A 13,821-nucleotide genomic window follows, 5' to 3' on the forward strand; every position below is an offset into this window, starting at 1 on the left:
GAAATCAGTTATGTATTTAATAATCTATGCAATAATCAGACAAAATACATTCATCATAATATTTAATGGGATGGCTGTTGAACATCAATGAAGTACAACTGGGACATAAAACATACTTTCCTATAAATATGAGGGGTTGATTTACCACTTTGTTTTATTCAAATTGGTTGAAACAATTTTATGACTAGCAAGTAGGACTGTATCACCAAACACAGCTTGTAAGAAACTCCACTATTAGGTTCTTACTTATGCAGGTACTTTTAGAACACCATTGGTATACATTTTGATTTTCAAATTTTAACATTTTTAAAAATTAAGAATAAGTTTCCCCAGCTACGCATCAACTGTGGCAAGAGATTGCATAGGTGCACTGTAGTACTCAGTCCTTCCAATATATTTTGAACCAGTTGCTAGAGACATGTGCAGTCCATGGATGACTCTTGGAAACGTCCATCCCTCCCTGTGACTTTGCTTGCCTTTTCCCCACAGTGGTATGGCTGAAACTGGCAAAGTAGCAGTGTGGGGAATTGCAGGTATCATTCTGTGGCACTATTCATTGCAGCTCAAAAATGTGGTGCTACTGTACTATATTTTTACGTTAAAGAACACGGCCAGATAATATTTCTTAAAATATATATAAAATATATTTAAACACCAACAACAATAACTTGCTTAAAAAACCTCACTGTTAATTTGCAACAAGGCCAGTGACCAGAACACAAAAATCTAAGTTAAGAATTTAGCCAAATTAAATAAGGATGAAAACATTCTAAATAAACGTGGATATTTAAACATTTAGTATATCCAATTAAATTGTAAATTTGAAGCCATCCAGTAAATGTTAACATTTAGAATTTTTTTAATAGGTGTTCCTGCCATTAAAGTCAGTCTCATTGACTATAGATGTTGTATGCTGTAAATATAGAAGGCTGTAAATGTAATTCAACTTCATTCTCCATGATTTTTGTTATTTGCATTAGGAATTGTCTGAATTGTTTTAATTTGATTCATGCGGAGCCCTAGTCTGACCAAAGGTAGATATAATTTTTGAAAGTTTACCTGATGCCACACACAGCAGTTTTGTAAGGTGAATAACTATATATTCTACACCTTAAAGTTCATGTGCTGGAATTTACGAAAGCATAATACTGAAAACACACACCCAGACTGAAGGTCAAGTGACCCCTGAAGGTTCAGTCAAATTCAATAGGCCCTGCACAGCCTGACTTAAGCCATCCATCAAACAGCAAGTCCAAAGGAGTTAAGGTGAGGTCATAAAGCACAGCTGGAGGCAAAGCTAGAAGTGTCTGATGGGCTGCAGCCTGAAACTGTTTACACTTCTCTAACCCTAACAAAGTGTTTGAGGCTATTAGGCCACAAAGGACAAAGTCTTTGTTTAATTTCAAACACATTTACCCATTAATACAGTGACTGAGTAAATTCTTTTGTGGCTGGAATTTTTCACCCACCCAACATTTTCTAAATGTTAACCAAGTTATCAAAGATTGTTTGAAGAATCCCCTTAAACTACCTACACTGATTTAGTTAGCTTCTGAAGTCACTTTTTATACTGGCACTTGTTTAGTTGGGTTTGTGGGACAGCAATGTCCATCTGCCTTTATACTCCTACAACAAGCTCCCTTTTCCTGACTGCAGAATCAAAGACTTAATTTTTTGTAGGTCTACGATTCTGCCACAGGGATAAGGAAGATGATCTTGGCAGTGCGAATGCAGTAAGTTGGTATCAAATGCCATCGACCCACGACCAATGCCAATATAACATTGCCTCTACTATCAGATTTTTGCTAGCCAATAGGGCAAAAATTAGATACAAAACTCACTGAACTGAAAGAATGTGGTTGCCATTGATTTGTTGCTTTCCTCACCATGCAACTTTACCTAAAAACTATAGCTGCACCTAGTGTTGCTACCCTCCTAGGTTTGGACTGGATAGTCCAGTTTTGAATGGATTGTCTGGAAATTTGTAAATGTAAAGCAGACATCAAAAATCTCTTTAAATGTCAATTTTCCCCCCTCCATCCCCATTTTCTTCTCTATCTCCTGATGTTGAGATATTAATTATTAAAATTTTCTATGAATTTTCATCATGAGTATCATAAGTATTAGCTGAAGATGTGATTCTATCCTGCCCACAACTATTATGTTGTCATGGCACCGCCAATATAGAGCACTTCCTCATTGCTGTACTGAAGCATCAGATTGGCTCTGTGCTATCAAAGTTGTCCCTGAGTCAGAAGGTTGTGGGTGTGTAACTCACTCTACCTTTATCTGGACCGACGCTTCAGTGCAGTACTATCATCAATTAGAAACAGTTCTATAATCGTCATGCTGCTAGTGCATGGTCCTGATTCATTTACATTGTGGGTTAGATTCTATGGTATCAGACAACTGGCAAATAACTGAGCAGGTGCAGCTGTTTCAAATTTTGTGATTCACTGCTTTATGCTCTGGCAACGGATCTTACGCACTGGCTGGGGAAAGATCATACTGGCCACGATGGGAAAAAAAATCACATTGTTGGGTCTGTATAAGTGGACTGAGTCTAAAAGACTGAAGCGGTTTTGCTGCCTCTGGAGGCACCAACAAAAACCATCTCTTTAGGTGAGTCTTGCTGTCCATGGAGACAGCAGCTGCACCTTCTTTTCATTGTCACCAAAGTCAGGCTACAAGGTAGGATTGCTGAATTTGAGATTCAATGTTGTCCTATTGTTTCACATCAGTGCATGTATAGTTATTTAGTGACATGGATTTGTTTTGTCATGAGGTTTCATGTTAGCCAATGATACTTAACACCTCACCTTACAGTGGAGTGCAGCAAATTCTATTCCAGGCATAATTGTATTTTGCACTGACTGTGACCAGTGGGAGTAGAACACTCTGAAAATTAAGAGAACTTTCTGATTAACCCTGAACAAAGAAAAGAATTTGAAGCAAGAAATGAATGTCTATTAGCTGAGATTTTGCTCATTTAAATACATGTTGTCTTCAATCTTGCAATGTTGGAAATGAAAGTGTGGTCGCCAGCTAGCGTTGCAGCAATAGGATTAGGAAGCATAAAGGTAACCTTAATGTGGACAAGTGATAATGAAGCCCTCTGGTCAGGTTATACAGAAATGAACGTACAATCAAAGAGGTTAACGTTACTGTTCCTTTCAATGCAGGCTAGCATATCCTTTTCAAGATATGACAAAACAAAGCCTTTTTCTGAATAAACGTCAGCCTCTATGGAATAGCAGATTTTTTTTACATTTTAAACACATATAATAAGACCATACTGCAACCCAGTGGCATAATTTGAGTTCCATATTTATATCCTATGATGATGGGTTGAAAGTAAGTATTTCAGATGTTCTGTGTAACCTTTTTGTGGGTCGCTGCATGGCAGGAATCTTTGTGGGTGTTTTTGTGTCCAATATACAATTCCATGAATAATCCTTTGGAAACATTGATGGGCAGAGTGGTTGAAATTAAACAATGGTTACAAGGGACAGTAGCAGAAAGAGATATGACATATGGCATGAGGGAATGTGAAAGACAAAATGGGGGTGATTCAGTTGCAATTCTCCTGCCACATCATCGTGGTATGTATCTGAATTATAATCAAGACAAAACCCACCCTTGGGTGGATCTTATTTAAAGTGGCACAGGTTTAGAGTGAATAGATCATCCTAGATGGATTATATTTTACATGATAGAATTTAGTCCATTTGGGGTTTGACCTGACCACTAAAATGCAGTATAATTAAGATTTTAGAATGAGGCAACAGTTTTTAAGTTTCCAATCAGTTGTCTGAATAACTTTAACAACATGATGTTGCAATTATACTCAAGGTCAAGATTCTTGATCATGGGGGGTGATGAAGTGCTGCCTGAAGCATCTTGAATGTGCACTATCTGTAAGGAAATGTAACCACTGAGTTAAATTGACAGCAGTGGCCTTCATCTGGCTCAAGGTCTTAAGTTTCAATCACCAAAATATTTCAATCTCAACCAAAATGACAATACACCTGTGCCTCATAGAGCAGGCAAAGACTTATGGTCTTGGTGAAGATCCTGTTTCCACCTTCCAACCAGTGAAAAGGATACACGTATTTTTTTTTTAAAAAGTCATACTTAAGATACATCCTGAGCATGTATATAATGTATAAAGACCAACTGTGCTATCTTAACTAGGGTCCTGCAACTGATCTGCAACAGGTCTGTTTTGTGATGATTTGAGGGCACATATAGTAAACAATTTCAAAAACACTCCTTGCAATAGCCACTCATTACCTTGGTGCCAGTGGGGAACATCTTTGAACTTTCCACAATAATGATTATTGTTCACTGTCAAAGACCAGTTGCAAGTTTGAAGACTTGTGTGACGCTACCGGCTGAAGAAAGGAGACATTCATTCTCTATGGCGATTGAGACTTGACTGACTTACTTTAACATTACCAAAGGTAAAATCATGGGGACGTTTAGGCATCATCACTTTTTTTAGAAGTTAAAATTCCAACTTTCTTATCAGTATTCCTTAAGATATGTATTGTTGCTAAGTAACATAATTTTTTTCTTAAGGAAAAGTGGAAATATTTAATTAGTAATATATCTTTACAAATACAGGTATGAACAATTTCATAATTTTAATGTATATCTTGTTGCATGCTTGGATTTTGTATGTGTCAAAAGTATAATTTGATATTCCTGATGCACACAAGTTCAACAGTACAGAAGGAGGCCATTCATCCCATTGTGCCTGTGCTGGGTCCATGCTATTCAACTGGAGCTACCTCCTCTAAGCCCATTTCCCTGCCCTTTCCCCATACCCTTTCATATTCTTCATATTTTAATACTTATCCCGTTCCCTCTTAAATGATATTGTTTCTGCCTCAACAACCATTCGTGGTAAAATATTCTGTACGCTAATGACTTCTGTGTGGGGGGAAAAAAACTTCTTCTAACTTCCCACTTAGTTTCTTCTAAAATTGATAATCCTGAAACTGTCCCCCTGGTTACCAATTTACTAACTAGTGGAAACAATCTATCCCTATTTGACCCATGAAAGTACACTATTTGAATTAAAAAGTGTTAAATTAAGATTAATATGAAAGTAATAATATTTGAATCCGATGTGGTCACAGAGTCAGAAAAGCTAATATGCTGAACAATTGTGGTTACATTTGAGAAATGTTGGGCTCCTGTAGCTGGTCTTCTCCAGTAGTCCCGTTCTGGGGACACATATGGTAGACAACAACACTGCATACAACAGTCATTTATTACCCCGTTGCCAATGGGGAACATTTTTCTACTCTGCACATGTTAGAAATGATAACTTTTTATACCAACAAACTATTGAATAACAGTCTCCTAAATGCAGTGGTTTGTGGGGTCAGGTTTCTTGCGGACTAGATATGCACTGCAGCAATTGGGCGTATGCGGCCATTCCACCCAGCGTTGTTGAGCACTGCTTCATCTCGATGGAAGAGAGTACCTGATGGGCAACATTCAAAAAAAGCTGACCGTGTTCCCAGTTTCCCAAAAACATAATACTGTAAATAAAGAATAAATGCTGAGTGATTACAAAAATATTCCAGTATGATCCAGATTTGACATGACTAGTCACTTGTAGGTTATGTGGTTTGCTCATTATGGCATATTTTAACATTCTGGGTTTACCCACCAAGTATTCTCTAGTTAGGTAACACCAGAGGATATGCAACAATGTAGCTTAGTGTAATAGAACAGGGTTTGATCTATTTTTGCATCAAATATCATACAGAAACTCCTGTCTTTGAAAAGCTTCTGGCTGTGTTTTACTGATTTGAGAATAAGAGAAGCTTTATTGAACAGAAATACCATTTAGGCTAAGCACGAATGTTGAAATTATGGTGGTTGTGAATAGGCCCTTTTGTACTGTGCAGTTTTCTTCTCAAAGATGATTAAATAAAACCCACCAGTTGACAAGTAGATTACATGTTTTCAATAAAATACTTTCCTAAAACCAAAAACTTGACAAATTAAAGTTTTAGTTACTTCAGCTTCACAAAACCTAATTAAAGTCTTTGCGGATAATTTTAACTTTTATCACTGGGTGAAAAATGGGTGATAGGGAATCGGCCGCCCATTTTACACCTCACCTGATTTTCTTTTCTATTGACTTCAACGTTAAAAGAAAAAGGACAAGGTGCAAAACTGGCTGACTGTTCAATCTCGCTCAAATTTCGCCCAGCGAATTTTTTTTTAAAATTACTAGTAAAATAAGCCTCTAATAGGTTACTAAAGGCTGAACATAAGAAATAGGAGCAGGAGTAGGCCACATGGCCCCTCGAGCCTGCTCCGCCATTCAATAAGATCATGGCTGATCTTCAACCTCAACTCCACTTACCCGCCCGATCCCCATATCCCATGATTCTCTTAGTGTCCAAAAATCTATTGATCTCAGTTTTGAATATACTCAACAACTGAGCATCCACAGCCCTCTGGGGTAGAAAATTCACAATCCTCTGAATGAAGAAAGTTTTCCACATCGCAGTCTTAAATGGCCAACCCCTTATCCTGAGACTATGACCCCTAGTTCTAAACTCTCCAGCCATGGGAAACAACTTCTCAGCATCTACCCTGTCAAGCCCTCTAAGAATTTTATACGTTTCAATGAGATCACTGCTCATTATCCTCAACTCCAGAAAATATAGGCCCATTCTACTGAATCTCTCCTCATAGGACAATCCTCTCATCCCAGGAATCAATCCAGTGAACCTTCGTTGCACTCCCTCCTAAGGCATGGATATCCTTCTTTAGGTAAGGAGATCAAAACTGTACACAGTACTCCAGGTGTGGTCTCAGCAAAACCCAATATAATTGTAACAAGACTTCCTTACTCTTATACTCCAACCCCCTTGCAATAGAGGCTAACATACCATTTGCTTTCCTAATTGCTTTCTGTACCTGCAGTGTTAACTTTCTGTGATTGTATGCGGGGACACCCACATCCCTCTGAATGCCAACATTTACAAAATATATTCTGCTCTTCTATTCTTCCTACCATAATGGATAATTTCACATTTCCCCACATTATACTCCATCTTGCCCAATCACTTAACCTTTCTATATCCCTTTGTAGCCTCTTTACGTTCTCTTCACAATTTACTTTCCCACCTAGCTTTGTATCGTCAGCAAACTTGGATGCATTACACTCGGTCCCTTCATCTGAGTCATTAATATAGATTGTAAATAGCTTAGGCCCAAGCACTGACCCTTGTGGCACCCCACTAGTTACAGCCTTCCAACCTGAAAATGACTCGTTTATTCCTACTCTGTTTTCTGTCCATCAACCTATCCTCAATCCATGCTAATATTACTCCCAATCCCATGAGCCCTAATCTTGTGTAACAACCTCTTGGACCTTATTGAATACCTTTTGAAAATCCAAACATACTACATCCACTGGTTCCCCCTTATCTATCCTGCTATTCACACCCTCAAAAAACTCTAATAAATTTGTCAAACACGATTTCCCTTTCATAAAACCGTGTTGACTCTGCCTAATCATATGATTTTCTAAGTGTCCTGTTACCATGTCCCAAATAAGAGATTCTAGCATTTTCCCTACTACTGATTTTTTTTTTTATTCGTTCGTGGGATGTGGGCATCACTGGCAAGGCCAGCATTTATTGCCCAACTTTAATTGCCCTTGAGAAGGTGATGATGAACCGTCTTCTTGAACTGCTGTAGTCCGTGTGTTGAAGGTTCTCCCACAGTGCTGTTAGGTAGGGAGTTCCAGGATTTTGACCCAGTGACGATGAAGGAACGGCGATATATTTCCAAGTCGGGATAGTGTGTGACTTGGAGGGGAATGTGCAGGTGGTGTTGTTCCCATGTGCCTGCTGCCCTTGTCCTTCTAGGTGGTAGAGGTCACGGGTTTGGGAGGTGCTGTTGAAGAAGCCTTGCCGAGTTGCTGAATCCTGTAGATGGTACACGCTGCAGCCACGGTGTGCCGGTGGTGAAGGGAGTGAATATTTAGGGTGATGGATGGGGCACCAATCAAGTGGGCTGCTTTGTCCTGGATGGTTTTGAGCTTCGAGTGTTGTTGGAGCTGCATTCATCCAGGCAAGTGGAGAGTATTCCATCACACTCCTGACTTACGCCTTGTAGATGGTGGAAAGGCTTTGGGGAGCCAGGAAGTGAGTCACTCACTGTAGAATACCCAGCCTCTGACTGCTCTTGTAGCCACAGTATTTATGTGGCTGGTCCAGTTAAGTTTCTGGTCAATGGTGACCCCCAAGATGTTGATGGTGGGGGATTCGGTGATGGTAATGCCATTGAATGTTGGAGATGGTCATTGCCTGTCACTTGTCTGGTGCGCATGTTACTTGCCACTTATGAGCCCAAGCCTGGATGTTGTCCAGGTCTTGCTGCATGCTGGCACGGACTGCTTCATTATCTGAGGGGTTGCGAATGGAACTGAACACTGTGCAATCTTTAGCGAACATCCCCATTTCTGACCTTATGATGGAGGGAAGGTCATTGATGAAGCAGCTGAAGATGGTTGAGTCTAGGACACTGCCCTGAGGAACTCCTGCAGCAATGTCCTGGGGCTGAGATGATTGGCCTCCAACAACCACTGCCACCTTCCTTTGTGCTAGGTATGATTCCAGCCACTGGAGAGTTTTCCCCCTGATTCCCATTGACTTCAATTTTACTCGGGCTCCTTGGTGCCACACTCTGTCAAATGCTGCCTTGATGTCAAAGGCAGTCACTCTCACCTCACCTCTGGAATTCAGCTCTTTAGTTCATGTTTGGACCAAGACTGTAATGAGGTCTGGAGCCGAGTGGTCCTGGCGGAACCCAAACTGAGCATCGGTGAGCAGGTTATTGGTGAGTAAGTGCCGCTTGATAACACTGTCGACAACATCTTCTATCACTTTGCTGATGATTGAGAGTAGACTGATGGGGTGGTAATTGGCTGGATTGATGAAGTTAACTGGCCTATAGTTCCCTGATTTCTCTCTCCCTCCTTTCTTGAATAGCAGGGGTATATTTGCTACCTTCCAAATGGCTGAATGTTTGCTAATCTTCATTAGGAAGATTCCACTTCCAAACATGCCTCCGTGTTTTATTCATAAAATTGAAAACTTGTATTTCTTTAGTTGTGCTTGCAAGGAGTTTGCAGTAACTTATAATTTCTGTCTTAAATGATATTTATTATTATATTGGTGTTTAATACAGATAAGCATGTATAAGATTCAAGAAAGTTAGGAATTCTGTTCAATAATTTCAAAAGCAAATTATCCTCCTCCCAAAGTCTACAGTACAGGTGTGGAATATATAATACATTGTCTTGGAGAAAATAGCAGGATCAGCTGGTTCAGTGTCCTAAACTTTCTTAAAGAATGGTAATCAAAGTGTGTGTAATTATGTCATTGGTTTGACAATTATGTCATCACATTGGCCTCGGGCAATATATTTATAAAGCTTTAAGCTCCGACAATGGCCCAAAGAATAAAGTCACTTGGCAGCACTCGTGTTAAGTGTCTCACATCCTGTACTGCATGCTTGCACATTGAAGTCTCCCAACCTAGGTCCTCGGCCTCCTACACCTACCATTCGGTAGGCAAGTTATGCCCTTGCTTTTCCCGCTTACCAGATTTTCTGGGTTCCCCAGGTGTATCTGCCTCCCATCCCCCCACCCTTGCCCTGCTGACAAGACTTCTTCCCAGCATTGTTTAAGTTAACTGACCCTGGAATTTCTGACCGGGTCAGCCCTTCCTATTTCAGCAAGCATACGTTCCACTTTGACTCACTTCAGTTGGTGGAACGGAGCCCCAAGAATTTCTATAGTTCAGAGGTTTCCAGGTACAATTGCCCTCAGTGTGACGGCATCTCTGGGTTAGGGAAGGGAATCTGGCAGGGATCCTGCTTCTAATCACTAACCGGTGACCCCTCTGCGTGTGTGAGTATCAAGTGAGCACAGGCTGTGGTCCTACCATAGTTGAATAGCCTGAAAATTTTCACTGTTAAAAGTGAAGATTGGCCAATTGGATGAGGTATCAATGGAACCATATCCCAGCAAAAGTCAGCGCCTTCAGGGAAGAAAAGGAGACCAGATAGTATTTTATTCAGCTAGAAATGGTTTTACACAGGAAAACTAATAGGAGAATGCAGAAATGAGCAAGTCATTTCTAAATTATTCTAATTTTGCACCTCTGCCACATTAGAGAATGTTTGGCAATGTTTCTAGAAGCCAATTGATTACTGTTAAGTTAAACAACAGGCCAGAACTTGCGCAGAGCGAACAAAAATACTTACTGTGGGCTCTGTGGCGTCGACTTGCTTGATTTTGAATTTAAAGTTAATTATTCTGTATGTCATTGTAAATACATTTTTTTTAATAAAAAGCCAAAAAAAGTTGAATTAAATTAAAGGGAAAATTTAAAATAATTTTCATAAAATAAATTTTTAATGACCAAAAACTATTAAAATAAGGAGTAATATGAGACTCCACATTTTTGAAAGTTAATTTTTAGTTTGGCAGTCATTAAAACTATCCACGCTGTTAAAAGTTAGGTTAGACCTAGTATTTTTCAGCGTACCTGTTTGGTGGCGTAATTAGTTACTTTCCAGCCTGGCAGATGAGCAAGATTACACTTTATCAATGATTTTCCTGAATGCAGCATGCGATGGCCCTTCAATTTGAAGCTGTCATATCGCCCGCTCACCACTAGGAGCAAGCTCACGATTTTTGAGTTTTACTGCGCATGTGAAAAACGCGGGAACTTACTCCTTCGATTCACCGCTGAAAACTGAGAGCGCTGTTGAGCTCCTCTTATTTCGGGAGTGAGTTCTGCCACATTATAATTTTAATTCACTTTCTCAGCAGACACTCAGTGGTATAGTCAAAAGCCTACAGAAAGACTAAATGTGCTTCTTGTTTGTTTTGGCTGTAGGAGCGTGTAGACCATGTAACGACACAGAAGTCCTAATGGCTGTCTGCACAAGTGATTTTGGTAAGTGCTTTGACTTATTTACACCACGGTTCTGTATCCTTCCCCTTTACCTTCACTCCCATTTACCTACCTTTCTTCACGCATAACTGTTAATGCTGTAGAACATTGTGTACCTACAGTCATCATTATAGGGTATGTAGAATACCCAGATGTGGAGTTGAGTGAGTATTCTAGGTGGGGTGTTCTGCAACTGAGTAAAGAGGTTTGAAACTAATTCACAATCTATTCTTTCCATGAATGATCTCTGAAGCTGCATCAGGAACTGGCAGAATTTGGCCCCCCAATACTATTTACAGGACAGTAAATATATTCATCTTTTTACTGTTAAAATATATATTGGTAAATCAAAAATACTAAAGAACAGCAAAGGGTGTCAAAATAGATAGTAAGAGCTACAAAAAGGGAGTATGAAAAGAAACTTGCAAGAGATATCAATCAATACACACAATTTTTATAATTATATTAGGAAAAAGAGGGTGGTCAAGAGCAATGTGGGCTGCGTAAAAACTGATGATGGTGATATTGTAAATGAAAATAAAGAAATGTTGTACATGTTAAATAATTACTTTGCGTCCATATTTACAGTAGAGGAAGAGGATAGCATGCCTGATACCCTAAGGAAACTAATTTTGAATTAGGGACGGGACTCACCATAATAAACGTTAGCAAATTAACAGTAGTGGAGAAAATAATGGCACTAAAGAGTGACAAATCCCCAGGACCAGATGGTTTTAAAGGATGTAGGTGAGGACATTGCAGAAGCCCTAACTATAATCTTCCAAAGTTCTCTTGATTCAGGAACCGTTCCTTTAGATTGGATAATTGCTCATGTCACTCCACTATTTAAGAAAGGTGAGAGGGAAACCAGGGAATTATAGACCAGTTAGATTAACATCTGTTGCTGGGAAATTACTAGAGTCTACACTAAGCATAGATTGACTGAGCACCTTGAAAATTTTCCGCTGATCAGAGAGCCAGAATGGATTTGTAAAGGGTAGATCATGCCTGACGAACCTGATTGAATTTTTTGAAGAGGTGACTAAAGTAGTGGTCAGGGGAATGTCTACGGATGTTGTTTATCTGCACTTCCAGAAAGCATTCGATAAAGTCCCTCACAAGAGACTGTTATCTAAACTCGAAGCTCATGGAATTGAGGGCAGATTATTGACCTGGTTAGGAAATTGGCTGAGCAGCAGGAGACAGAGTGGGGATAACGGGCAGGTACTCAAATTGGCAGGATGTGGCTCGTGGTGTCCCATGGGGATCTGTGTTGAGGCCTCAACTATTCACTGTATTTATTAACGACTAGATGATGGGATAGAGAGCCACATATCCAAGTTTGCTGATGACACAGATAGGCAGCATTATAGATGGAAGCATAAAATTACAGATATTAGATTAAATGAATGGGCAAAACTGTGTCAAATAGATTTCAATGTAGACAATTGTGAGGTCATCGACTTTGAGCCTAAAAAGGAGAGATCAGAGCACCTTCTAAATGATGACAAGCTTAAAACAGTGGAGGTCCAAAGAGACTTAGGGGTCCATCTACATAGATCATTAAAATGTCATGGACAGGTACAGAAAATAATCAAAAAGGCTCCTGGAATGCTGGCCTTTATATCTAGAGGACTAGAACACAAGGGGGTAGAAGTTATGCTACAGCTATACAAAGCCCTGGTTAGACCACACCTTTAGTACTGTGTTCAGTTCTGGACATCGCACCTTTGGAAGGGTATATTGGTCTTGGAGGGAGTGCAACGTAGATTTACTAGAATGATACCTGGACTCCAAGGGTTAAATTACGAGGAGCGATTACACAAACTAGGGTTGTATTCCATGGAATTTAGAAGATTAAGGGGTGATATGATCGAAGTTTTCAAGATATTAAGGAGAACTGATAGGATAGATAGAGAGAAACTATTTCCGCTGGTTGAGGAGTCTAGGACTAGGGGACATAGTCTAAAAATTAGAGCCAGGACTTTCAGGAGTGAAGTTAGGAAACACATCTAAATGCAGAGTGGTAGAAGTTTGGAACTCTCTTCTGCAAATGGCAGTTGATGCTAGCTCAATTGTTAATTTTAATTCTGAGATTGATAGATTTTTGGTAGCCGCATATCCCTTAATACCTTTGGTTAAGGTGGGTATATGGAGTTAGGTCACAGATCAGCCATAATCTCATTGAATGGCGGAACAGGCTCGAGAGGCTAAATGTCCTACTCCTGTTCCTTTGCTCCTAATATTGATCATGGTTTCTGGTCCTGGTTGCTATTCAGCAATCCTTGCATTACATCGTAACTGCCTTTTCTTCAAATTTAGATTAGTATGAATTGATCAAACCGTTTTTAAAACATCTTGCACCTTAAAGATACCAGAATGCATCTCCTGATGGCTCAGTTGTTCCTAGGTTTGATTCTTAGGCCTGTATTTAGCTGATCTCTGATGGATGGCTGTACAATTAGCTCCAGTGACCCTGGATTATAGAGGAGAAAATCAGCCAAGCTTTCCACTTTTGATCGCTATCCAATGGGCCTGGCTGGAAATTGTTTGTATGTGGATGTCTGGTGAGGACAGAATTCGACTCTGCTGCGATGCCCACCATGGTAGAACAGCTCGCTAACACTTGCTGTCAAGGCTCACGCAGGAAGATTGGATATTTGGACGAGGCCCTAGAGGGCTTCTAGTGCCAGTGGGAATGTACCCAAGGCAGGAGTCAATGCCTTTAAGAGGGAAGGAGAGGAGAAAAAAAAGTAGGAGAAATTTAGTAAAGAAAAATACTCTCGAGGCAACATGTTTGGAACTAAACTTTAAACCT

At 39.8% G+C, this 13,821-nt stretch overlaps 1 protein-coding gene across 1 annotated transcript in view; it reads left to right on the forward strand.

The window, feature by feature from the left end:
• metrn (meteorin, glial cell differentiation regulator) overlaps window positions 1-13,821 on the forward strand; it is a 52,387-nt gene that overhangs the window by 24,050 nt on the left and 14,516 nt on the right. The window contains exon 3 of the mRNA XM_068003703.1: window positions 10,947-11,006. Within this exon, the coding sequence (XP_067859804.1) occupies window positions 10,947-11,006 (60 nt within the window). The remainder of the gene's footprint in view (window positions 1-10,946; window positions 11,007-13,821) is intronic.

This window comes from Heptranchias perlo, chromosome 22 (genome assembly GCF_035084215.1).
Source record: "Heptranchias perlo isolate sHepPer1 chromosome 22, sHepPer1.hap1, whole genome shotgun sequence".
Taxonomy (NCBI): Eukaryota; Metazoa; Chordata; class Chondrichthyes; order Hexanchiformes; family Hexanchidae; genus Heptranchias; species Heptranchias perlo.